Source organism: Penicillium nucicola (assembly GCF_028828085.1).
Source record: "Penicillium nucicola strain IBT 29836 chromosome Unknown utg000008l, whole genome shotgun sequence".
Lineage (NCBI taxonomy): Eukaryota > Fungi > Ascomycota > Eurotiomycetes > Eurotiales > Aspergillaceae > Penicillium > Penicillium nucicola.
The window spans coordinates 2,038,331-2,059,790 of NW_026643132.1; the positions used below are offsets into that span (position 1 = coordinate 2,038,331).

The 21,460-nt window shown below is 49.5% G+C and overlaps 10 protein-coding genes across 10 annotated transcripts; 4 read left to right on the forward strand and 6 right to left on the reverse strand.

Annotated features, from left to right (window-relative positions):
• Positions 1 to 270: 270 nt before the first annotated feature.
• On the reverse strand, positions 271 to 2,042 carry N7511_008269 (chaperonin-containing T-complex subunit CCT2; the record flags this gene model as incomplete). Its single annotated transcript, XM_057130646.1, has 4 exons — positions 271 to 330; positions 381 to 1,755; positions 1,822 to 1,979; positions 2,040 to 2,042. The coding sequence occupies 4 exons, from the start codon at positions 2,040 to 2,042 to the stop codon at positions 271 to 273; spliced, it is 1,596 nt and encodes a 531-aa protein (XP_056982429.1).
• A 223-nt stretch (positions 2,043 to 2,265) lies between these two features.
• On the forward strand, positions 2,266 to 4,272 carry N7511_008270 (WD40 repeat domain-containing peptidylprolyl isomerase; the record flags this gene model as incomplete). Its single annotated transcript, XM_057130647.1, has 3 exons — positions 2,266 to 2,338; positions 2,413 to 2,787; positions 2,837 to 4,272. The coding sequence occupies 3 exons, from the start codon at positions 2,266 to 2,268 to the stop codon at positions 4,270 to 4,272; spliced, it is 1,884 nt and encodes a 627-aa protein (XP_056982430.1).
• A 436-nt stretch (positions 4,273 to 4,708) lies between these two features.
• Positions 4,709 to 5,580, reverse strand: N7511_008271 (uncharacterized protein; the record flags this gene model as incomplete). Its single annotated transcript, XM_057130648.1, has 2 exons — positions 4,709 to 5,066; positions 5,144 to 5,580. 2 exons carry the CDS (start codon positions 5,578 to 5,580, stop codon positions 4,709 to 4,711), a joined length of 795 nt encoding a protein of 264 aa, XP_056982431.1.
• A 1,709-nt stretch (positions 5,581 to 7,289) lies between these two features.
• Positions 7,290 to 9,170, reverse strand: N7511_008272 (cytochrome P450; the record flags this gene model as incomplete). The annotated part of the gene is made up of 6 exons (XM_057130649.1): positions 7,290 to 7,502; positions 7,565 to 7,861; positions 8,005 to 8,100; positions 8,164 to 8,782; positions 8,841 to 8,936; positions 9,004 to 9,170. The coding sequence occupies 6 exons, from the start codon at positions 9,168 to 9,170 to the stop codon at positions 7,290 to 7,292; spliced, it is 1,488 nt and encodes a 495-aa protein (XP_056982432.1).
• Positions 9,171 to 9,986: 816 nt separating this feature from the next.
• N7511_008273 (uncharacterized protein) lies at positions 9,987 to 10,649 on the forward strand (the record flags this gene model as incomplete). The annotated part of the gene is made up of 1 exon (XM_057130650.1): positions 9,987 to 10,649. One exon carries the CDS (start codon positions 9,987 to 9,989, stop codon positions 10,647 to 10,649), a length of 663 nt encoding a protein of 220 aa, XP_056982433.1.
• A 99-nt stretch (positions 10,650 to 10,748) lies between these two features.
• On the reverse strand, positions 10,749 to 12,965 carry N7511_008274 (allantoate permease family MFS transporter; the record flags this gene model as incomplete). The annotated part of the gene is made up of 7 exons (XM_057130651.1): positions 10,749 to 11,047; positions 11,107 to 11,373; positions 11,436 to 12,036; positions 12,095 to 12,275; positions 12,344 to 12,423; positions 12,524 to 12,636; positions 12,863 to 12,965. The coding sequence occupies 7 exons, from the start codon at positions 12,963 to 12,965 to the stop codon at positions 10,749 to 10,751; spliced, it is 1,644 nt and encodes a 547-aa protein (XP_056982434.1).
• Positions 12,966 to 13,591: 626 nt separating this feature from the next.
• N7511_008275 (uncharacterized protein) lies at positions 13,592 to 14,422 on the reverse strand (the record flags this gene model as incomplete). Its single annotated transcript, XM_057130652.1, has 1 exon — positions 13,592 to 14,422. One exon carries the CDS (start codon positions 14,420 to 14,422, stop codon positions 13,592 to 13,594), a length of 831 nt encoding a protein of 276 aa, XP_056982435.1.
• A 1,117-nt stretch (positions 14,423 to 15,539) lies between these two features.
• On the reverse strand, positions 15,540 to 18,224 carry N7511_008276 (Zn(II)2Cys6 transcription factor; the record flags this gene model as incomplete). Its single annotated transcript, XM_057130653.1, has 5 exons — positions 15,540 to 15,626; positions 15,683 to 16,599; positions 16,686 to 18,019; positions 18,080 to 18,106; positions 18,163 to 18,224. 5 exons carry the CDS (start codon positions 18,222 to 18,224, stop codon positions 15,540 to 15,542), a joined length of 2,427 nt encoding a protein of 808 aa, XP_056982436.1.
• A 687-nt stretch (positions 18,225 to 18,911) lies between these two features.
• N7511_008277 (androgen-induced gene 1 family protein) lies at positions 18,912 to 19,984 on the forward strand (the record flags this gene model as incomplete). The annotated part of the gene is made up of 7 exons (XM_057130654.1): positions 18,912 to 18,989; positions 19,060 to 19,097; positions 19,160 to 19,183; positions 19,239 to 19,431; positions 19,480 to 19,531; positions 19,585 to 19,744; positions 19,798 to 19,984. 7 exons carry the CDS (start codon positions 18,912 to 18,914, stop codon positions 19,982 to 19,984), a joined length of 732 nt encoding a protein of 243 aa, XP_056982437.1.
• A 568-nt stretch (positions 19,985 to 20,552) lies between these two features.
• On the forward strand, positions 20,553 to 21,386 carry N7511_008278 (presequence translocated-associated motor subunit PAM17; the record flags this gene model as incomplete). Its single annotated transcript, XM_057130655.1, has 2 exons — positions 20,553 to 21,125; positions 21,210 to 21,386. 2 exons carry the CDS (start codon positions 20,553 to 20,555, stop codon positions 21,384 to 21,386), a joined length of 750 nt encoding a protein of 249 aa, XP_056982438.1.
• Between the last annotated feature and the right edge of the window lie 74 nt (positions 21,387 to 21,460).

The following is a 21,460-nucleotide window of genomic DNA, read 5'->3' on the forward strand; positions in this document are numbered from 1 at the left end:
CCGGAGATCTAAGGCAGCAACTGTAACCCTAGTTAACTTAACTTAACTAGTTAACGTTAACTATGGAGGAATTCGCTGCCTGAACCCCATGGCATCACATAGTTAACGTTACGGTCCGTGACTAAAGCGACTTAGCCTAATGAACGTGGTGTACGTCTACAAATTTGGACAATGGGTGATCATGTACGTAGTTGAACTTCTATAGCACATTTTTGGTTCCTTCATAGAGAGGGTACAGAGAATTCATCCATGCCATCACAATCATGTCCATTACATTCGGTCACGTCGGCGAGGAGCCGAGCGGATGATGTTGTCCACTCGCAACAGAAGCTATAATCAATGTTAGTAAAGATCTTGAATATATATTGGGGGGAACATACCTCGGCAGCCTCTGAAGCAGAAGACACAACGGCCTTCTTCAGCTTGTAAGCCTCCACCACACCGAGTTCACGCATATCAGCAATACCACCACCGGGGGTCAACAGGTCAAGACCAGAGCTGGTCATGCCGTTGTTAATAGCCTGGCGCAGACGGGTGACCAGGTCGGAGGAGTCGAGACCGGCGTTGTCAGCCAGAATGGTAGGAAGCTGCTTAAGAGCCTGGGCGAAGGAGTCAACAGCAAGCTGTTTCTTGCCGGTTGTGTTCTGGGCAGCCTGCTCAACAGCCTTGGACATGACCATCTCGGCGGAACCACCACCGAGTGTGACGCGGGGGTCCTTGACGGTCTGAGACAGGACGGCGAGGGCATCGTGGAGCGAACGCTCGGCCTCGTCGAGAAGCTGCTCGGTGGCACCGCGCAGCACAATGGTGCAGGCCTGACCAGCGGCCACTCCAGAGAACTTGATCAGGGTGTCCTCACCGATGATCACTTCCTCGATCAAATCACAAGATCCGACCTTGACCTGCTCGGGGTGGTCGAAAGTAGAGGCGATCTCACCGCCAGTAACGAGTGCCAGACGCTCAATACCGTCGAAGTCGGCGTGCTCAATGGACATGATACCGGCCTCGGTGAACAACTGCTCGGGCCAGTTGTAGATCAGCTGACGGTTGACGAAGCAGTTAATACCGTGAGCCTTGATGCGCTCAACCTTGGCGCGCATCTTCTCACGCTCAGCCTTCTCCAACTCGGCGAGCTTGCCTGTGGATTCGACCTTGACCCGTGCACCGAAAATCTTGACCTTATCAGTGTCCATTGCCGTGTTGGCAACCAGGATCTTGGCATTCTCCAGACGCTTGGGCTGGTTGACACCAATCTTCTTGTCCAGGATGAAACCCTCATCCAGGTATGAGTCGCTGAGCTTGCCACCAGCCTTCTTAATGATCTGAATATGGGAAAGGTCTGTGGAGCCCTTGAGACGGAGGACGGCCTCGCAGGCCAACTGGGCGAACTGGTCACGGTCTTGTGCGAGCACCTTGGAGCTGAGTGTTGTGCGGGCGATAGCGTGCAAGTCCTTACGGAAAGCCTCGGGGTCTTGGCTGCGGTCAACGGCGGTAGCCTCGAGAGCGGCCAGGGCAGCCTTGCTGGCTATCCGGTATCCCTCGATGATGGTCTGGGGGTGAATCTTCTTGGCAACAAGCTGTTCGGCCTCGCGGAGGAGCTCGGCGGCGAGAACGGTAACCGATGTAGTTCCATCACCCACCTCGTCGTCCTGAACCTTGGAGATGTTGACCAATACCTTGGCCGCAGCGTTATCCAGAGCAATAGACTTCAAGATTGTAGCACCGTCGTTCGTCACAAGGATCTCTCCCGTTGAGCTGTAAAGACGATATCGTCAGCATTCCCACCACGGTATATTGATAATCAATAGCTCCCCCACGTACGCAGACTGTAGAATCTTATCCATGCCCTTAGGGCCGAGGGTGCTCTTGACGAGGTCTCCGACGGCGATAGCACCGACGAAAGCAGAGAGACGGGCATTCTCGCCCTTCTCCTCAATGACATCGTCGCCAAAGATCTGTGTGGGATTGCCGAAAGACGCCTATGAGAGTTAGTCAACGCTCATATTTTTTCACACATCAAGCAAACACAGGTGACTTACCATGATGACCAGCTGTATAAGGCAATCGACCAAAGATCAAATGTCTTGCTGGAAAGTGTTGAAGCAACTTCTCCTGTCAACAGTGGGGTGAGGGAAAGGAGAAAAGTTGCCGTCGGTCCAAGCTCCTGATTGGACGCAACTCGTCACCGCCCGCAATACCTCGCGACTTTCGCTTTCTATCAGTGTCTCCCTTGGATGAAAGGGTTTCAATTCTCTCAAAACTACAATGGCGGACTCCGGAAATGTTGCAGAATCTGCTGCGAATAAGCGCCCTCATGCCGATGTCGACGCTGAGAACAGTGAGTCCTCCGCACGCTGAAGATTGCCCGGACCGCTGCCTCGTACATAGATACTGACTGCATGCGATTGCTAGGCGATGACTCCTCTGACGATGATTTCGGCCCGGCACTGCCCTCAGAGGTGGCTCCTAAAAAGAAGCGCAGAAAGCTTCCCTTCGAGAAAGTCTACGTGAATGCGCTACCGGCCTCGGCGCGATACTCCAAGTCGCTGATGCACAAGGACCAATTGTCTTTTGTGACAGTTGCTCCCTACACGGACTTTGTGATTACCAGCTCTGTTGATGGAGTTGTTAAGTTTTGGAAGAAGATGGCTGAGGGTATCGAGTTTGTGAAGGAGTTCATTGCTCACCCAGGTGAGATCCGGAGCGTGACCGTCAGTGCCGACGGCCGCAGCTTTGCGACGGCCGGAGTGGACAAGACAGTCAAGATCTTCGACGTCATTACATTCGGTAGGTTTAATCCATTCTCCAGGTTGCAACGTGATACTGACCGTCACAGATCTCTTGGCGATGTATACTCTGGAGTTCATGCCTCGTTGTGTCTGCTGGGTGCATCAGAGAGGCGCATCCCTCCCTCTTCTTGCCGTGACAGACGAATCAAGCAACACGGTGCAAATATTTGATGGACGTGGCGAGAACCCTACGCCGTTGCACACCGTGAAATCCATCCACCGCAGCCCAGTAGTGTCAATGGCATTCAACAACAACTTTGACTGCGTGGTTTCGGCCGACGAATCAGGCATGATCGAGTACTGGCGTGCAGGCGATGCCTCCTTCGAGAAGCCCGACAATGTCTTCGAGCTCAAGTCCTCAACTAACCTCTTTGCCTTCAAAAAGGCCAAGTCAGTTCCAACAGCCATTACAATCTCCCCATCAGGCGACCACTTCGCAACTGTCTCTTTCCCAGACCGTCAAGTGCGAGTTTTCGACTTTGCGACCGGCAAGCTATACCGTACATATGACGAATCAATAACAACAATCACGGAAATGCAACAAGCCGGAACAGCACCATACCCCCTGGACGAGATCGAATTCGGCCGACGCCTTGGCGTCGAACGTGAGATCGAATCCGACGCAACACGCCATAAGGTCAACGTCTCCTTTGACGAATCAGGCCATTTCCTCCTTTACGGCTCGCTCTACGGAATCAAATGCATAAACACCTACACGAATCGCGTAGTCCGCGTCTACGGCCGAGATGAACCCTTCCGCTCCCTGAACCTGGCCCTATACCAAGGACAACCCCAACGAAAGGGCGTGGTAACAGTCTCAATGGCAGCAAGCAGCAACCCCCTCCTCCAAGAAGCAGAAGAACGTGACCCAATCCTAATTAGTACGGGCTTCGCCAAGGTGCGCTTCTACATGTTCACCGACGACACAGAGATCTCAAAGAGCACCCGGGACGTGCAAAATGAGAAACCAACTCAATCAGCCAGCGACACAGGTGCAGCCGTAACGAAGGCCGCAGAGACCGGCACAGCAGCAGTGTTGCACACAACCTTGGGCGACATTCACCTTCGTCTCTATCCCTCCGCTGCTCCAAAAGCAGTCGAGAACTTTGTCACTCACGCCCGCCAGGGCTACTACAACAATACCATCTTCCACCGTGTCATCCGTAAATTCATGATTCAGGGTGGAGACCCGCAGGGTGATGGTACAGGCGGCGAGTCGATCTGGGGTGGGGAGTTTGCAGACGAGTTCTCTGTGCTGAAGCATGACAAGCCTTATACATTGTCGATGGCCAATGCCGGGCCCAATACCAACGGTAGTCAGTTCTTTATTACTACGGAGAAGACGCCATGGTTGGATAATAAGCATACTGTCTTTGGGCGGGCTGTGCAGGGTCTAGATATTGTGCATAAGATTGAGAATACCAAGACGCACAAGGAGAAGCCTGAGGTTGATATCAAGATTGTCAGTATCAGTGTTTCTTGAGGCATCGTTGGCTTTATGGGCGAAGAACAGAGTATTTGGTGTATGTATATGGGATCATGAATTGGTATTTGAATTGCGTGTAGCTATGCTGCACACTTTGCACTAAACACCATAATCATTCCAGTAATCGACTGCTAGAGTCAAGGAAGAACATATAAAAAGTGACAGTTGTCACAAAACCAAGTATGGAAGACATTCCATTTCGCTCCTCGCAAATGAGAAGAAAGAGGAGAACAAAAGAGAAGGGAATCAAGTCCAAGCACATATAATAAGGCAAACCAGTAAAAAAAGAAACAACAAATCCCAGCCTATTCCAACACCAAACAAATGCAACATAAGTTAAAACACAAACCAAAAAAAATGCCACAAACCAATTACCCCATAGAACAAATCAGAAGTGCCAAAGAATCAACATCGAAATCAAACAAATCAAGAATCAAACCTGCCGAACCTCCACATCCCCAGGCCCCTGCGGAACATTGTTCAAACGCGACCGACTCCCCGAAACAGGCGTAGAGAGTTTAGGAGCAACGTTCGACAGCGAGCTCGACGCCAACGAAGACGAAGGCGCCATACCGCGTCCCTGGATCGGCATCGGTGCAGGGTCCCAAGCCGCATCCCTCGGACCAGATGGCGGGGAGGCAGTACTGAGGACGCCGCTGCTGCCACCGTGGTAGAGGTTCGGGCGTTTAGCGTCGTATCGGCGCTTGAACCAGACGCCCAACCATGCGATGATGCCGAAGCCGATTGCGAGGACTATCAGCATGATCACCCATTGGTAGTGGGTGCTCCACCTGTGATGCTTGTTAGTACTTTTGCACACGGTCTGGATGATATGCGCATGTCCCGCCACCACAGAGGGGTCACATACCATGATTTGTTCTCTTCAGTGTCTGAGGATGATGTACTCGAGTTGGCACTGCTGGCACCGGCGGTGGATGTCGCGGTAGAGCTCGCCGTGGAGGATGTAGTTGTGGCAGTGGAGGTATCTTTTCCACCGGAGTTACAGTAGTTGGTGTACCAGGTGGAAATCTTGGCTTGGTCCTCGGTGCTGCAGGAGGAGCAGATGGCGCCGGAAGTTTTCAGGTTGGGTATTAAAGAGGACTGGCAGAAGCAGGACACCCAGCTTGCGGAGTCGGCGGCCTGGGTGCAGGTGTCTTGGGCGGCATAGAGCTGGCTGCAGGTCAAACCACATGTTGGGAACGTGCTCGACGCTGCGGTTGGAATGAGGTTTTTGTCTGCGGCGAGTGTTGTTGTAAGGAGGGTGAGGAGAGCGAAGAGCGCCGGGAGGCGTGGTACGAATGGCATCATGGGGGTGGGAGGTCCTTTTTTTCTCGGGATTTGTTGTACGGCAGAAGGGGTCGGACTATGAGAGAAGCTCAGAGTTGGACCATATTGCAATTGGAGGGGGAAAAAGAGGAGAGGTTAAGGAAATGAGGGAGAGAAATTAGGGTCTAGTCCCGAGCCATGCCGGATTCAGGGTCTGGTCGAGTTTTTCCCCCTCCGTGGACTAACAGTACAATAGTACAATGGTATACTAGCATGCTCGTATAGTCATTTTACACTATTACTCATGGTGTCATTGAGGTCTCGCTCTGCATCTACGATCTAGTTCGCATGCGGCCCCCTTTTTCCGCAACCGGCATCTCTCGTGGACCAACATTCCCTTTCCCGACATTCTGACAGCTGCCAGATCTCTGGAATGCTGGAAGAGGCAGTCTATAATACCATGCTGAGCTTCCCAGAAATCCAAGGAATTCAAGCTCCGATCCGGAGTGCACATCAACTGAATGCAGTAAGGATAGTCCGTAAGGCTCAGCATCTCACAGGTGCATGGATTATTGGGTAGAGATTGAGGTCAGCTAGGCCCAGTATCTCATGCAAGGGGGAAAAGTCTAGAATTGTTTATTTTCATCTACACAGACAGACCGACAGACCGACAAACCGAATTCCAGGTGGGCTTCTAATATAAAAATCAGCATCTGTAACGACCTTCATCAAAGCCAAACAAAGTGGCCCACTACGATCGGCAGTTAAACATTGCGGAAGTGGATGATCTGGGCCTGGTCAGTTTACGTTAACAAAGCCATTACTGACGTTAGTTAACGTTAGATTAGTTATTGTTCTCATCAAAATCACGTATACTCGGCTACTTTGCTTTTTTTTCTTTCAGATTCCTTTGGTTTGCGTATACGACAATTTCCACCGATTGGCTCGGACCTTTTAGCTCAGTGCGCAGGAAGATAATTTCCCGTTCCACGTCTATTTCGGTCATTTTAGTGCTCACTACTGCAGGTAACGTCTTTGACTGCTTAGCCGAGCCAATCACTACCTCTGCTCCCCTGGCGCTAAGCAGCCAATGTCCATATTGCGGCCTTTCTACGCGGGGTTAAAGTTGCGCGATACTAGACATTGTAAGCCAGGCATGTCACTTATCTGGTGATTCGCTTGCAGTCAATGATATTCCGAGACATTTTCTATGGATTCAATCATTGGTGCAGATGTTAAAAGCCTTGAGCCGTAACGCTAAATCGGTTGTGGTGTCTGTGAGTGTTAATATATATTCTGGCGTCTGATTGCGTTCGCACATTCCCAAAATGTTAAATGATCGAGCGACGATTTCATGACAGAACATAATTCCAGATCCTCTTGCTTTTGGTACCATTAGTAGCCCAGTAAGCAGATCTACAGCTTTTTATACCGATATAAGCATGCTGGGCGGCCTCCACGACTCTTAATACAGAAGGGTGTATAGATTACACATCGTTTTCAAAGTCGAGAAACACCGCGTGATTGAATTGAAGAGACCTAAATTCGACAGAGCTTTAATTATAGGAGGAATATGATTCCTAAGATACCCGCGAATAGGCTGCTTTGAGATTTCCGTCTCCAGCATGATGAATTTGATAAAAATGAAGCCATCAAACCCAATGACCAAAGGTTCTCATTTGATTCCGGAGAAGGAAGAAATTAGCATCAATTGGCCTGTCAGGCTTTATTATACCATGACTTTAAAATCACTCATAAGTCGCTAAAAGATTCCGAGATCTTTGGAGCTCATCTCGGATAACTCTGGCATGCTGATCAGAGCGAGGAACACATTGGACAGGAAACTTCCTTGGTGCAACAATAATTCCATCAGTGAAAGCAGAACGTATGTCCATATCCAAACTTTCCAAGCCATCGTGTCGAAGGTCGAAGAGCCAAACCAACTTGGCCATATTGAGCATCTGCAGAAGAGATCAGTCTATCCTAAATTCACTTGGTCGATGTATTTCAAGCACGAACTTACCAGTGAGTTTTGAGCCAGTCTTTGGCCAGAACAGACCCGCCTCCCAGCACCAAATGAGTAGGTCGTCCTGCGATGGTCATCATCGATATCTAACGCCGACTTGCAACCAAACTTATTGTCAAGCCAGCGAGCGGGCTCGAACATTTCGGGTGAATCGTATTCGAGTTCGTCCATGTGGATGGCCCATGCATTATAGAAAACTATGGTTCCCTTTGGAAGGACGTAGCCCTCGTAGCTATCATCTTCTGTCAACATATGGGGGATGCCACCGGGTGCAATTGGACGCCATCGTAGAGTCTATACGAGTCAGTTCTTCCTTTCATTCGAAACAGGCCTTTGACACTTCCAGAACTTGCCTCTTGCATACAGCAGTGCACGTAGTTTAACTTTTCGATATCATCAAAATTCGGAGAACGGTCAGTGCCACAAAGACGGTCTACCTCTTCTTGTGCCTGTTTGAGAACCTCCGGGTGCTGAGCCATAGCAAGTACAAATACGAGTAACGTGGACGATGTGGTATCCGATCCAGCCTCCATCTGTATCAACAATTAGGCAATCAGTCATCATAAAAGAAATTTGACATTTTTAGTATACCATACCGTTATTCCTCCCAAGTAAGCCATCTGCTCGGGGGTAAATTGATTATTTTCCTGGTCTTCAATCACCTTCTGCATAAAACAAGGCGGCGAGATCTTCCTCTGAATACGATCCTTCGTTTCACTCAGCAGAGTATGATAAAGTGAACTCTGCTCCTTCCTAATCTCTCTCGCCTCAATCTTCCACGGACTGAGAAATTCCGGGATATACTTCAAAAACCCAAAGGCGTCTACCGGAGGAGTTGCACCCGGCTCGAGAATCACCGTAAACCGATCTTCAACGCGGTACAAAGCCTGAACCTTAGGTGACTGGAAGCTCGCACCTCGCTGCCCGAAAACAGAAGCAAGAATAACCGCAGTTGAGTAGCGCCGAATGTGATCGTAATAATTGGATGGCTCATCGAGCAGATCACACATTGTCTGCGTGGACTCGGCTAGCTGTAGGGGATGCAGTGCATCAACAGCCTTGACATTAAGGAATCCTTGTACAGCCTTGCGTAGAGCTCGCCACTTTGGACCGTAGGATGCGAAAAGGATGTGGATTTCATTTGGGCATAGTAGTTCCCCGTTGACGTAGCTTTCGGGTCGACTGGAATACTTGGCGCCACGCTTGTCGAAGAGTCTGGCTGATCAGAACTCATCAAGTGCTCAAAAATCTTTGCGGTTTGGGCTTGACTTACTCTTTTACGTGGGTGTAGCTGTTTAGAACGACGGCGTTCTTAGGACCCAGCTTGAAGCCGACGATGCTGCCATACTGCTTACTCCATTCCTGCCATCTGAATGTAATTAGTTACCCCTTGCTTGATAAGTTAGGCTTTAGTTGTTCAAAGAGATCAAACATACCGTAGATATGCTCTGCTAAGTGGAATTTGATGAAGATTTCCAATGATAGGAAGACATGGTGGACCTGGAGGAAAGTCCTTTGGTCGTTGGCTCGCGAGAGCATATCTGACGAGCGAGACTATGAAAAATACGACAGTCCCATACAGAGCCAGTCCAAGTGCATCCATGTCGAAAAGTGGATTATGCCAATAGTCTTGAATGCTGCAAAAAGTACACAGAAACCCAGACTAGTTATCCTAGAAATACGGACGGTGTTCATGTTATATATTCATTCAGTTCGCAGTTTTCCCCTCTTCTCCCGCCGCAGAATTGCGCTTTAACCGAGATTTGATGGGACAATGCATGTCTATTTAGCTGCATGATAGATCGGCCCAACGCATCCTGTCAGAGCATCATCATTAGTGACATCTCCACCATTACGTGGACGAGTGTTTCAAATGATAGGCCACTGCAAGAATTCAGCCAAAGGTACGGTAATGACTGCATCATTCTAGTTTGGTCACAGCCTCGCGAACCGAGTCGACTTGGAAGCCTAGTCAGTGGCCGAACAATTGAGCTTTGATAGATAACGTGCAAGGCTGCATAGCGCCAAGTATACCTGAAGGTAAACCCGTATCAAATAGTGTTAATAATTGAATCGCTAATTTCAAGTTGTAGCTAGGTTCAAGTTGAACTTTCTGTGACCTGTTATGTGCACAAAGTGCAAGTGATGTAAGGACTGGGTTCTATGTCTACACCTCGGTAGGTATGGGAAGCATCTATTAGACAATCCTTTAAGAAGAATGCTGCCCTTTATCTTGATGAAGATATTCTAAGCCAGTCACATGGAAATATGCAAACAAAAAAGAGCGTGAGGATTCTTTGCCAGTTGGCTCTCCATAGACAAAATAAACGAAGTAGTTAAGCAAGTAGTTAAGCCCGGTCTTTTGGCTCCCCGCATTCTTCCCACCTCCAACTTCCACACCAGCACCAACAACAGCAAAATGCCTCCCTTACCCTCCCGCCAGCTTCTCACGACACTTATAACCTCCCTCAGCAATACACGCTGGACTCTGATTCGCACCCTTCGAAGCGAGAACCCCCTCGACCTGAACGGCCAGCTACAGGGCAACGCATCCTTCACCCCTCAATCCCCCGCCAACTCCACCACCGACGAGCAAGACTGGCTCTACTGCGAAGACGGCGAGATCCCAAGCACAATAGGCATAGGCGCATCTCAACCCGGGCTACGCTGGACAAAGAAATACATCTGGCGCGTAAACCCCGAAACCGGGCGCGTGAGTGTCTGGTTCGTGAAAGTCGCGCCAGGCCCCGAAGAAGCAGACTACCTATTCCATGACTTCGAATTCGACTCAGAGAGCGGATTATTGGACTCCGCACACGTGAAGTCCGATGCGCAGAATGATCCCGGCGAGTTTGTTGCGCCGCCCGTTCCATCGGCTGTATTGGCTACAGGCTCCGGCAATGAGACTACTGTGTTGAATGCGCGTGGCAATCATCTTTGTATTAATGACATGTACCGCACTGCCTATGCATTCCGGATCGAGCCTGAGACTGGGGTTGTGGTTAGTTGGGCTAGTCGACATGTTGTTCGGGGCCCGAAGAAGGGGCAGGACATTGTTAATCAGTATGTAAGGGGTGTTTGAACAGCTTTGGAGATCTTCAAATGTGGATGGTATACGATGATTACAAGATAGATCACGTCGTTCAATTGAGTTCTCGACAGCTTCACTCCGACGCCGTCTTCAAAGGGTATATATAAAGTCTGGCCGCTGGTCTCCGAGCAACTCGATCTGATCCGGAGTCATACCTTCAATTGACTGATCCCGCTCACCGCGTCTGCGCTTGGCATTCTCGCGTCGCAGTAGGAAATACTGTACCACGGAGCCACCGAAGAGGAAGAGGACAAGGTAGCCGAGCACGACTCCGTGACCGGGATAGAATTCTGGCTTGTCGTTATCGCGGTAGATGTTGGATGAAACAATTCCATTCAGATTACCCCAGCCGATGATGAATCCGAGAGAGACGCCTCGTTTGTATACACCTAGAAGGGCACTTGGTGTCAGTTCCAGCGGATATCCACCACTTCAAGAGTTATCTCACCTTCGGTGTTGTTACTCGTCCACGAAATAGTGTTCGCAATGGCTGGGTAAATACCCATAGCGCCCAAGAATACTCCTGCATAGCGTCCGCCGGCGGACTTGCAGCCGAGGAGCATGGAGAAACCAGCCATACCAAGGAATGAGACGCAGATATTGCAGAGACCACGTTGGCGGGTTCGGTCTGCAATGAAACCAACAATCACAGTCAAGACTGCTGCTGCGGCGTACGGTGGAACACTGAGTAGCTGAGCATGAATCGAACTATAGCCTAAATGCGCGACAAGTTAGCATTCATTCCGACGTTTTCATGTCTGATTCGGGAGTATTTACCCTGCAAGACAAAGTTAGCAAAGGATCCCACAACCACAAAGACAAAACTCACAAGTTGACTGATGATAGTCGGCACAAAGAGCGAAAATGCATACAGCGATCCATCAGCCCCCATATAGATCACAGCTCCAGTATAAGTCTTCCAATCCTTAACACTGGCCCAAAAGTAATCCATCTTAAACTCCTCATGCTCAGCACTAGACTGCTGATCAAGCGCCAACCTCCTCAACACACGCTTCCGATCAACATCCGACAAGAACCTCGCCTGGTCCGGGAAATCATAGACACACCAAAAAGACGCAACACCAATCAGGAACGTCACCAGGCCTTCCAAGATGAAAATCCACGACCAACCAGCTTTACCGCCTATGCCGTCCATTTTGGCGATAGCCGCAGCGAGCAAGCCACCGAATGAGCCTGCCAACGCAGCTGCCGAGAAGAAAATTGCCATTCGCACACCGAACTCCGATCGCTTGTACCAGCATGAGAGGAAGTAGCCTACGCCGGGGAATAGACCTGCTTCTGATAGACCCAGGAACCAGCGGACGGCCATTAAGCCTGCATAGTTCTTTACCAAACCCATGCATGTCATACAGATTCCCTAACATGTGGATTTAGAACTTGATTCTTGGTATTCAGGGAGGAGGGGATCGACATACCCATGCCATCATGATAAGTGGGATAAAAATGCTTGGTCTCAGTCGCTTGAGAAGGACATTGGTCAAGGGCTCGAATACAGAGTATGAAACGAAGAAGATGGTGAGGGTCGCATTATATTGGGCGTTCGTCATCCCTAGATCAGTCTGGAGGCCGACGATTTTCGCATTTCCGATATTCGTTCTTTAGACAAGTCAAGTCAGTTCGAGACTCTTGCGCGAACGAGCCATAATCAACAATTGAGTCCGTACCGATCGAGGAATGAAACAAGGTACAGAAGACTGAGCCATGGCACTAGTCGGAGATCGAGCTTCCAAAGTAACTGGCGATCCTATAGTATTCGCGCAGATGTTAGTATCTCAATGGCGATTGGTGATGCAGCCCATGCATGCGTGCAGGGATCCCATAGATGGAATACAGGGATCACAAACAATTTTTGCCTTTTCATCTTCGCTAAGTCCCTCATCAGGGTCCTCAAAGCCGACCGCAATCTTCGAGTCGCAATGTCTCTCTAGGTCCGATACCCGAGAAGCCGTGTCGAGAGCTGGTTTTTCATCATTCACAATTGCCATGATTCAAGATGTCACCGATCGACAGGGCGGCTACTGAAGTGCGGCAATGTTACGTTCAGTCTGCCTGCAGTGTTGGGTAGAAGGTGGAAGATCTCCAGGGTGCAGATGTGCAGAATGAAGGGACTTAGATTTCGCTAAGCTAAAGAGGGGGAGGAATCAAGCCCAGCTTATAAATTAGCTGGCATGAATTGAACTTACATGCATCACCCTTGGGCCAATCATGGCTATAGTGTTGCATGTCCGGTGCAGGGGTTGCAATAGTTTGGATTCGATCAACGGGATGATCGGCGGAGGTTGGCATAGTTTGGGGTAGGATCAGCGCAAGGGAAGCTTGTGAATGGAAAGCGAGTACGAGCGGGGTGTGCTGATGAGGGTTTAGCCTTTTTTTGGGGTTTTGTCTGTTGGTCCACGTATAAATGGCTGGATATCGGACATATGGCCGATATACTGGGGTCCCATGCGCGGGGAAATGGAGTTAGGGCAAGTCGACCCCGGTCTTCCCCAACTTATCTTCACTCCGTATGTATTGGAATTGCGAAGTATGGCTGAGAAGCTACTCTTCCATTTTTGATACATACAATAACTCCGCTGGCCCGCTATATGAAGCTACACGACCATCGAGATCAAGAATGATTGGAACCACTCAACATAGAAAATAAGCAGTGAAAGAATAAGGGGTAGTCAGCGGTCATTGGTGACACCTGGTGAGCCAGTTCAAGCAGTCTTGGAAAAATATTTGGGAATTTGAACGCGATACGAAAGGGATTGAAAGAAAACCATTTGATGGAACTCGTCTCCATCTTCCCTGGAGCTGCATGATATTATTGATCTCTTATTACGGCCTGTCAATCTGCAGTTCGTCAGAATCTATTGGCTGGTCCCAGGAAGACCTGGCTCTCAACTCAACTTTATGGACCACTGTACAGCTCACTGCGCGCAAGGGTCAATACCGAAAGTAGGATTGCAACTTTCAAAAAAGGGGATTCTCAACAGCATGGCATGAACATCGATGGCGGCTGCGATGGAGACGAAACGAAATGAGACCTGATCAGCAGCATCATTTCTCCCGAAGGCCTCCAAGCGATCAATACGATTTTTCTGGCACAAGAATCGATGTATTTGCGCCTTGAGTCTCTGTTGAGATCCGCAGAGGACGAGTGTTCGACGTCGTCCTTTTTTATAGATCAGATCGTGAAGTGTGTTTGAGATTGGATAAGTTGGGGTCTTGATTTGGCTGAGATAGACTGTCTCAGAGGGAACGAAGAAACCCTGGCGGTTGACCCTGCCCAAGAAATTCTCGGCTCCCTGCTCCTCAAGAAAGATTATGATTGCAGTGTACGAGCCTATCAAAGCAACTGTGTTGTACATGGAAGCAGAAAGGACCACGCCGCCACGAACATAGGGCAAGATGTCTTTAACCTCTGTGTGGTGACGAAGCCCCTCGATCTTTACGGTCCGATAGATGTTTGACTCACCCAAGTCTTTGACGAGTCGGTTTTCGAGTTCACCGTCTGGGGGGACGTAGCGAAGTCCATACGTCATCATGGAAAGACCAGGAACAGTAACACGGTCAAAGGTAAAGCATTGCTTGCCTTTACCCTTCCGTTGCTTGAGGCCATCGAAACCATCGAAAATATCGTTAACACCGGGGGCCCATTCAATACGACAGTCCTTCTCTGCCTTGTCGTAAAGGGTTTCGAGGACTGCAATCCAGCTGAAGCTTTTCTTCGGATTTCTCTTCTGAGTGTCAGCAGCCATTTCGAGTTCGTTTCGCAGATGATAAGATCGAGGCTGAGAATTATCTTCTATTCGACTAGGGGTGGTGTCTCTTTGAAGCCTATCAGATCTTGAGTCAATCCGGCAATTGTGAGAAATTGAGAACTTGATTGTAACGCGTACCAAGGCAGCTTAAGCCAAGCGCTTTTGTAAATTGAAGTCCTTGCGGAGCAACCACAACGAACGTGTAAGAGAAGCTGCAGCAAGAAGGGTCCACGGATCTTAGAAAAAGAGAATGTAGCACCGCTAACCATGAGTTGCCTTAGGTTTTGAGGGAAAAGATTCACCAATTTTGGCGGTAGACTCAGAATGAGAGCGAATAAGGATCGCTTTTGCAGACAGCGGAGCCTCACTTCCTGGTAAACAAGTCACTTACCAGTGAGATTGTGGGTAAGACAAACTTTCGAAGGAGCGAGAGCTTAAGAACCCCACGATGAGAGGTGTATTAGAGGTGGGAGACATACATTACGTAGTAGGGGGAAAACGGAGGGTGATTTTGTACGGCCGAATAGAGACCGGCGTTGACTGGGGACGGTGAGGTGAAAAGCCTCCTGTACGCTGGAATTGGGCGTATTGCGCCCTCTTCAAGAAGACGAAATCTGAAGGGATGTTCGACCTGGTAAGAGAAGAATGGCAGAGAATGAAGATGATATTATGAGGAATTGTGAGAAGGGGAAGTGGTAGACTCAACTCTTTCTCACCCGATATGACCTTCCGAGAACCTGTTCTGCCAAATTTGTTGGCTGATCTAAACTTGCAGTCAATGTCTTCCTTCCGATCCTTGTTCAAGATGTTAGTAAAATGCTAATGCAAAGTAAGATATTTCTGAGCGAAGCTTTGAAGGGGAGAGAAGGAAGACTACACGATCCTCCGGTTCCTACCTAGCCATGCTAAAGTGAGATCATATACAGCCCTTGGAAGATACATGGCGTCAAGAATACCTCTACTACCAAGCTAATATGGAAATGACCGGGTTGCGTTCTGAAATTTGTAGTGATCTCGGGAAACTTAGAGCGCAGGAAAGCCAATGTAAGATCATTTTTGATGAGCAAAAGTATATATATGAAACGAACGTATTTTGACTACACGGATAGCTAAACTAGCCTAAAAATTGCCCTCCAGCCAGGGCGACCCACGGCAGTTTCCGCTCCCAACAGTGTTGCATCAATTGACGTGCATTTTGGATCTGTAAAAAGTTTAATTAGCACTCCTCATCGAGTAGAGCGGGAAACGGAAACATACCTGCTTCATGCCCGAGCTCTCGAGGACAAAGAATCGATCCAAGAGCTTTGAGCGCTGGGGCGCATCTCGGGATTCGCAGCCTGCAGTAAATAACGGGAACAAGGAACAGACTTCGGTAGCAGCACCGGGACGCATCCGCGACAGAGCATCGATAAGTTTACGCAGAACCTCTTTCACCGGAAAGGAATCTGGTGGAGACCCGAGGACACGCCGGTGGAGGTGCAAAAGCCCAGCGAATCGGAATGCTTCTTCGATGGCCATCATATCTGCTGATTCAATGCCATGATGGTGATCTAGGTCTGTGTGTGCATGCTCACTTAGTCCGTCGATCTCGCCTAGGACTGCTTGGGCTTCCAACACTACGTCAGCAGATGCATGCCAGTCATGCTGGAAGTGCCCCATTTCGTTGAAGCGTTGATTATCGCATTCTTGGACCAGACGAGCGAGACGGATAAGGAACACTCCAGTGCGAGGTGTGAACCCAGTGAAACAGTCAACGCTGAAATCATCATGGTCATCGGGTGAGCAAGCTGTCAAGATTGAGTTGTAAATCATCAATGGGGGACCAGCTTGGCGACAGGATAATGCTCCCATGGTATCTAGATATCCTAGCCAACGGGCGAAGAATGCTCCAATTCTGTTTCCTGGTTGTGCCATTCTCTCACTTCGTGCAAGGAATAGGTCACGGGCAAGCTTGAGATGACTTTTCCATGTGATGGGAACCTCGAATGTGCCTGGAGACACAATTTTCAGTGAGAGAAGCATGATAGCAGCAGCTAAATGACTATCGGTTATATCCTCGTTGGGAGATTCCAATGCCACGCGCAATGTTGGGAATACTTTGCTGACCCAGTGTGCAATCCGGTTAGCTGGTTCTGGATGTCCGAGGTATCGGGCACGATGACTGGCAGAATATGCTAAAAGCAGATTGAGTAGATTTAAATCGCCAATTGCCACTGACTGGTCAGTACCACAAAGAAGATGAAAAGAAATAAACACTTACTCGAAGGCAAAACCGATATGAAGGGATTGTTATCACAGCTGTGCGGAACCAGCATTCGCGCGGTGTGGTTGAGGAAGTGATGGAAATACATCAGGTTGATAGGGTTCTCCAACAACGAGGAGGGAAGGGGAGACAAATATCTCGGGATGTTGATCGGCACCGACGAAGCATAGTAACCACTACAGAACTGTGTCTGCGAATCGACCGTAGGTTGGGGTGGTGATGCTTTGTTAAATTCTTGGTCCTGCCACCTGGAGCTGATCAAATCTAAAGCGTAGTTGATATCGATGGCTGCGTGGTCGTTGTTGAACATCAAATCTTGATCAGGACGACCGGAGTCCAAGCCATAGTTATCGGTCACGCTATTGAGGTATGTCTGCCATTTGTTCTGCGCCATAGTCGTATCGCGGGATGCTTGCTCGTTCGCGTGGGCAGATTCAATCGTCTGATTATCACCACCGAGTTCATCGTGATAGTCGTGTGCCGATCCCGTTGTCATGGGAGCTTCACCGAGTCTTGGGGATGACGCCGCATTGCTTCCTGCGATTGCCACTTTGTGGGAATCAACTAGCAAAGAAGACAGTCCACCGTTTTCCCGCGGGCTATGTGAAGAGCCACCATGTTTATTGCCGGTAAGATTTGCATCGTGTTCATCGATTGACTCCTGGCCACCTTGGATAAGTTTCTCTTGATCATGATTGTGGAACATAAAAGTATCAGGCTGATGGTTAGACACATCCACAGAGTGGCGCAAGAAAGAAACTGGCTGCGAGACTGGGCTTGTGTGAAAAGCGAACGCCGAGAGAGATCTCAGTCCAGATCCATGATCTGCCGATGCTGGAAACGACAAACCATCGAAATTCTGCTGTCCAAATGGATATTGAGACAAAACCCCCGAGGCGGCTGATGTGCCCAATTGGGAAGAATGCTCTCCCCAACCAGAAGCAAATTGAATATCAAGTTGGTTCGGAGAAGTGACCCCTTCGGACTCCGATCCGGGCCTCGGGGACTCGAAAATTCCGGGCGCCGGTGTGGTGGGGGAAATGGCTCCCGGAGAGGTCAAGTCCATCGGATGAGAATTGATGAAACCGTCCCCAGAATTATTGCTAGTGGGCGCTGGGACCGAAGAGGGGGTTGAAACTGAACCTGGACTCATGTTGTTGATCGAGAACGAGTCGGAAATACCAAATACAACACCACCATACCCACTGGATTGAGAGTTTGGCGAGTCGATCGATGCTCGCTTCGTTCTTCCTCCCCAATTGAGCCGGACGCTATAATCACAAGATTCGCCTTGTCGCTGACAATTGAGACACGCTGGTTTCTCTTCACCGCTGCGTATGAAGCAGGAATGTTAGCTCAATATATAACATACATCACGAATCCAAGTTTACCACTTCACCTTGCGGGCTTTGCATGGCCTAGTAATAATCCGTTAGAACTACCGCGAATTTGGAATACGTGCTCGATAACTCACCAGCATCCTTTGCGACTTCGACGCTTCGGTTCTGGCGCACCAGGCCTTCTGGGACGCGGCATTGCAGATCAGGAGGTGTCTGGCCGAGAATCGATCTTCGTGCAGATACAGTGGGAATTCACTATATGCCCTCCAGCCCCTATACAGCTTGAACGGGTCAAGGCTGTAGTATAGGGCGGAACTCTTCACGAATGGATCACGTCTGAACTCTCGCGCTTTCTCCGTTTAGACCCTCTTTGACCCCAAGTTGCGACGAAACGATAATCGACCAGACACCCACACCTAGTATACAAGCACATCGAGGTGTGGGAGGGAGATGTGCCAGAAAGGATTCGAGATCTCACTGCCTCCGGGCGGCAATGGCTCAATTGGTCAAGAGTGTACTTCAGCAGTTGCCAACAGTCGTCCACGATCTTGCAGACCACAGACAAGGGAAGAATAAGAAAGAAAAAAGTGTCCAGAGCCACACAAACAATTTGCAATGCCAGGATGTCAAGAGAGATATGGAAAGTGTGGGGAAGAGATAAGACTGCTGACACATCCGGATCATTTCCCCCGGACCGGCATACCGCGGGATACCGGTTTCTCCCGACCGAGATGGTCCGAACTCACGTGCCCAGACGTCATCGCTTCCTGTTCCTGTTGCCCTAACGCTTGGATCGCTTGGATCGCTACGGTGACTTGCATTTTCTTGGACCTCGCGGGCTAAACCGAAAGTGTCACCTCGTAGCCTATATCGCTTTTGCAACATGGCAGGCTACCTCATTGGGAAGCACCCGCTGCAGCGGATGTCTAGTCCCTCTCGTGGCCTATCCGCCTTGGTCCATGTAAGTACTATCCACGACCCATGGTCCTTTTCACCGGTGATTTCGGGTTCACTAACTGGTGGTTCTTCAGTTGGCCGGTCTTTCCAGCTTTCTATGGTCTTTCAAATAGTATGGGTCCCTATCCGACTCCGAGATTTACCCGTGTAGGGTCACGCTGACATTCTGGGAAGCATGCATGAAAATCCTAATCAAGCGTAGGTTTTCGGCCTCATTTAATCTGATACAAGAGGATCTGCTAACTCGTTCCAGTAACCAGGCCTATGGGTGGCATTTCCAATATCTGACCGTGATTGGCCTTTCTGTGTCGACTGTTACGTTTGCTGTTGCCTTACTGGCGGATATCACCTTGTCTCGGCGACTGTTTCTCGTCAAGAATCTCCTGTCCGTGTGCTGTGCCCCACTCGAAGTCTTGATCAGTGTGCTGTACTGGGGCCTTCGCTTAGTTAGTTTGACCCCGGATTATCACATTCTCGTCTGACCTATTCTCCAGATCGATGAGCGTCTCGTGATCCCCGAGTGGGTAGTGATCCCCCTTCATGCCGGTATGTTCCAACCGAATGTTCGTTTTACGAAATTATGCTGACTTGTGCCATAGACATTAGTTTCCACGCAGTCCCTGCTGTGGTGTTACTGATTGATCTACTGCTACTGTCACCGCCATGGACCATCAGCATATTCCCCGCACTGGGACTTTCGGGTACCATCGCCTTTGGCTACTGGTTCTGGATTGAGCATTGCTTCTTCCACAATGGATGGTACGTGCATTCCCGAGCTCTCCCGATGTAACTGGCGTTATTGACTTGTCTAGGTACCCATACCCCATCTTCGAAGCTTTACCCCCGACTGGCCGCGTTGGTCTATTCACTTTGAGTGCTGTCGTGATGGCATCCAGCACCATCACTCTCAAATGGCTCTTTGGTCGTGTCAATGGATTTGGCAACCCTGCCAAACCAGAGTCCCGCCCTGGTGATATCAAGCGCAAGGAAAGTTTGTAGATGGTATCTAAACAAACAACGTCAATACGTTGTACCGAATCGGGCCTAAGCATTTCATTGACCATTGTAACATCACATGGGTGCTGTGAACATATTGAGATACATTGACCTCTTGTGCTGCATCATCAGCGTCTAGCCATAAATGGGGGTTTAAGTTGAGAATTTTCTTGTACATTTTTCAGAAATTGAACTGATTCTTTACAATATCTGGCCGTTTTGTAAAATTTGTGAGGGTATGCGATCACAAGTGCTAACTTAGAGCTTCCAAACATATAGTGGCCCACGTTTTTGTCAAGTCAAAACCGAAAAAACACGTGTGAATAGACTTGACTTTGGCTGCCATTCTAACTTCAGTGGTTATAAGAAACCAATTTCATTTTCATGTCCATCCATCCATCTACTAGTTAATTGAAGTTCTATTAAACTGAGGCAGCCTATGTACTGTAAGTTAACCTTGAACATTTGAAGCCCATTCCGCTGACATAATCCGTCTCCACCCCAATTCGCACTTCTCTCAAGCAAGACCAGACATCACCATCAAAAGTCAACAACCAATTTCCCCTCAAAAATGAATCCAACCCCCATCAGCATGTCGGTCCGCACAGCAATGACTCTGAGCCGCCTGAACTCCGGCGCGCCCTCGCTGGCCGGCGCCCTCCGTCCACTCAACCAACGTACCTCCGGCACAACCTCCAAGCAGCTCACACGTCTCAGCTCGACAACAGCTCGCCCCGCCACAGCGGCACCAATGACTCTGGACACTCGCCCCAAGAACCAGACCGTTTCCACCGGGCCCATTGGCCTGCGCGCACAGTCGACTGCTGCCGGTGACGCTACCGGTACCGGCAACGAGGAAGTCAAGCTCGACTGGAACTCCTTCTTCAAGCTCCGCGCTTCGCGTCGCCGCTATTCCCTTGCTTCGTCTATTGCGTCTGCGGCTGTGTCCACCACGGCTGGTGTGCAGATTCTTTCTGCTCAGGATTTGGAGTCCCTTGGCGCGCAGGTTATGGGTCTTGACCCGTTCGTTGTTCTTGGCCTGGCCACTGCTGGGTGTGGTGCTGTTGGATGGTTGCTTGGACCTATGGTTGGCAATGGTCTCTGGGGATTGGTATACAGGAAATACAAGCCTTCTGTTGCGACGGTGAGTACTTACGAGCCCAAGGCGATGGGATGAGACCGGATGGCTTTTTGGAGAGGTTGCTAATTCATTCGTTGTCATCTGCAGAAAGAGAAAGAGTTCTTTGATCGCATTCGTCGGTTCCGTGTTGACCCCTCGACCAACTCGATTGCTAACCCCGTCCCCGATTACTACGGCGAGAAGATTGGCAGTGTGCAGGGATATCGCCAGTGGTTGAAGGACCAGCGGGCTTACAACCGTAAGCGCCGTAACTTCATTGCCTGATTTCCTTTTAGTTCCTTTGTCATTTGAAGCATCTCCTTTTGTTCATGTTGATATAGTTGGATCCCACGAGGTCC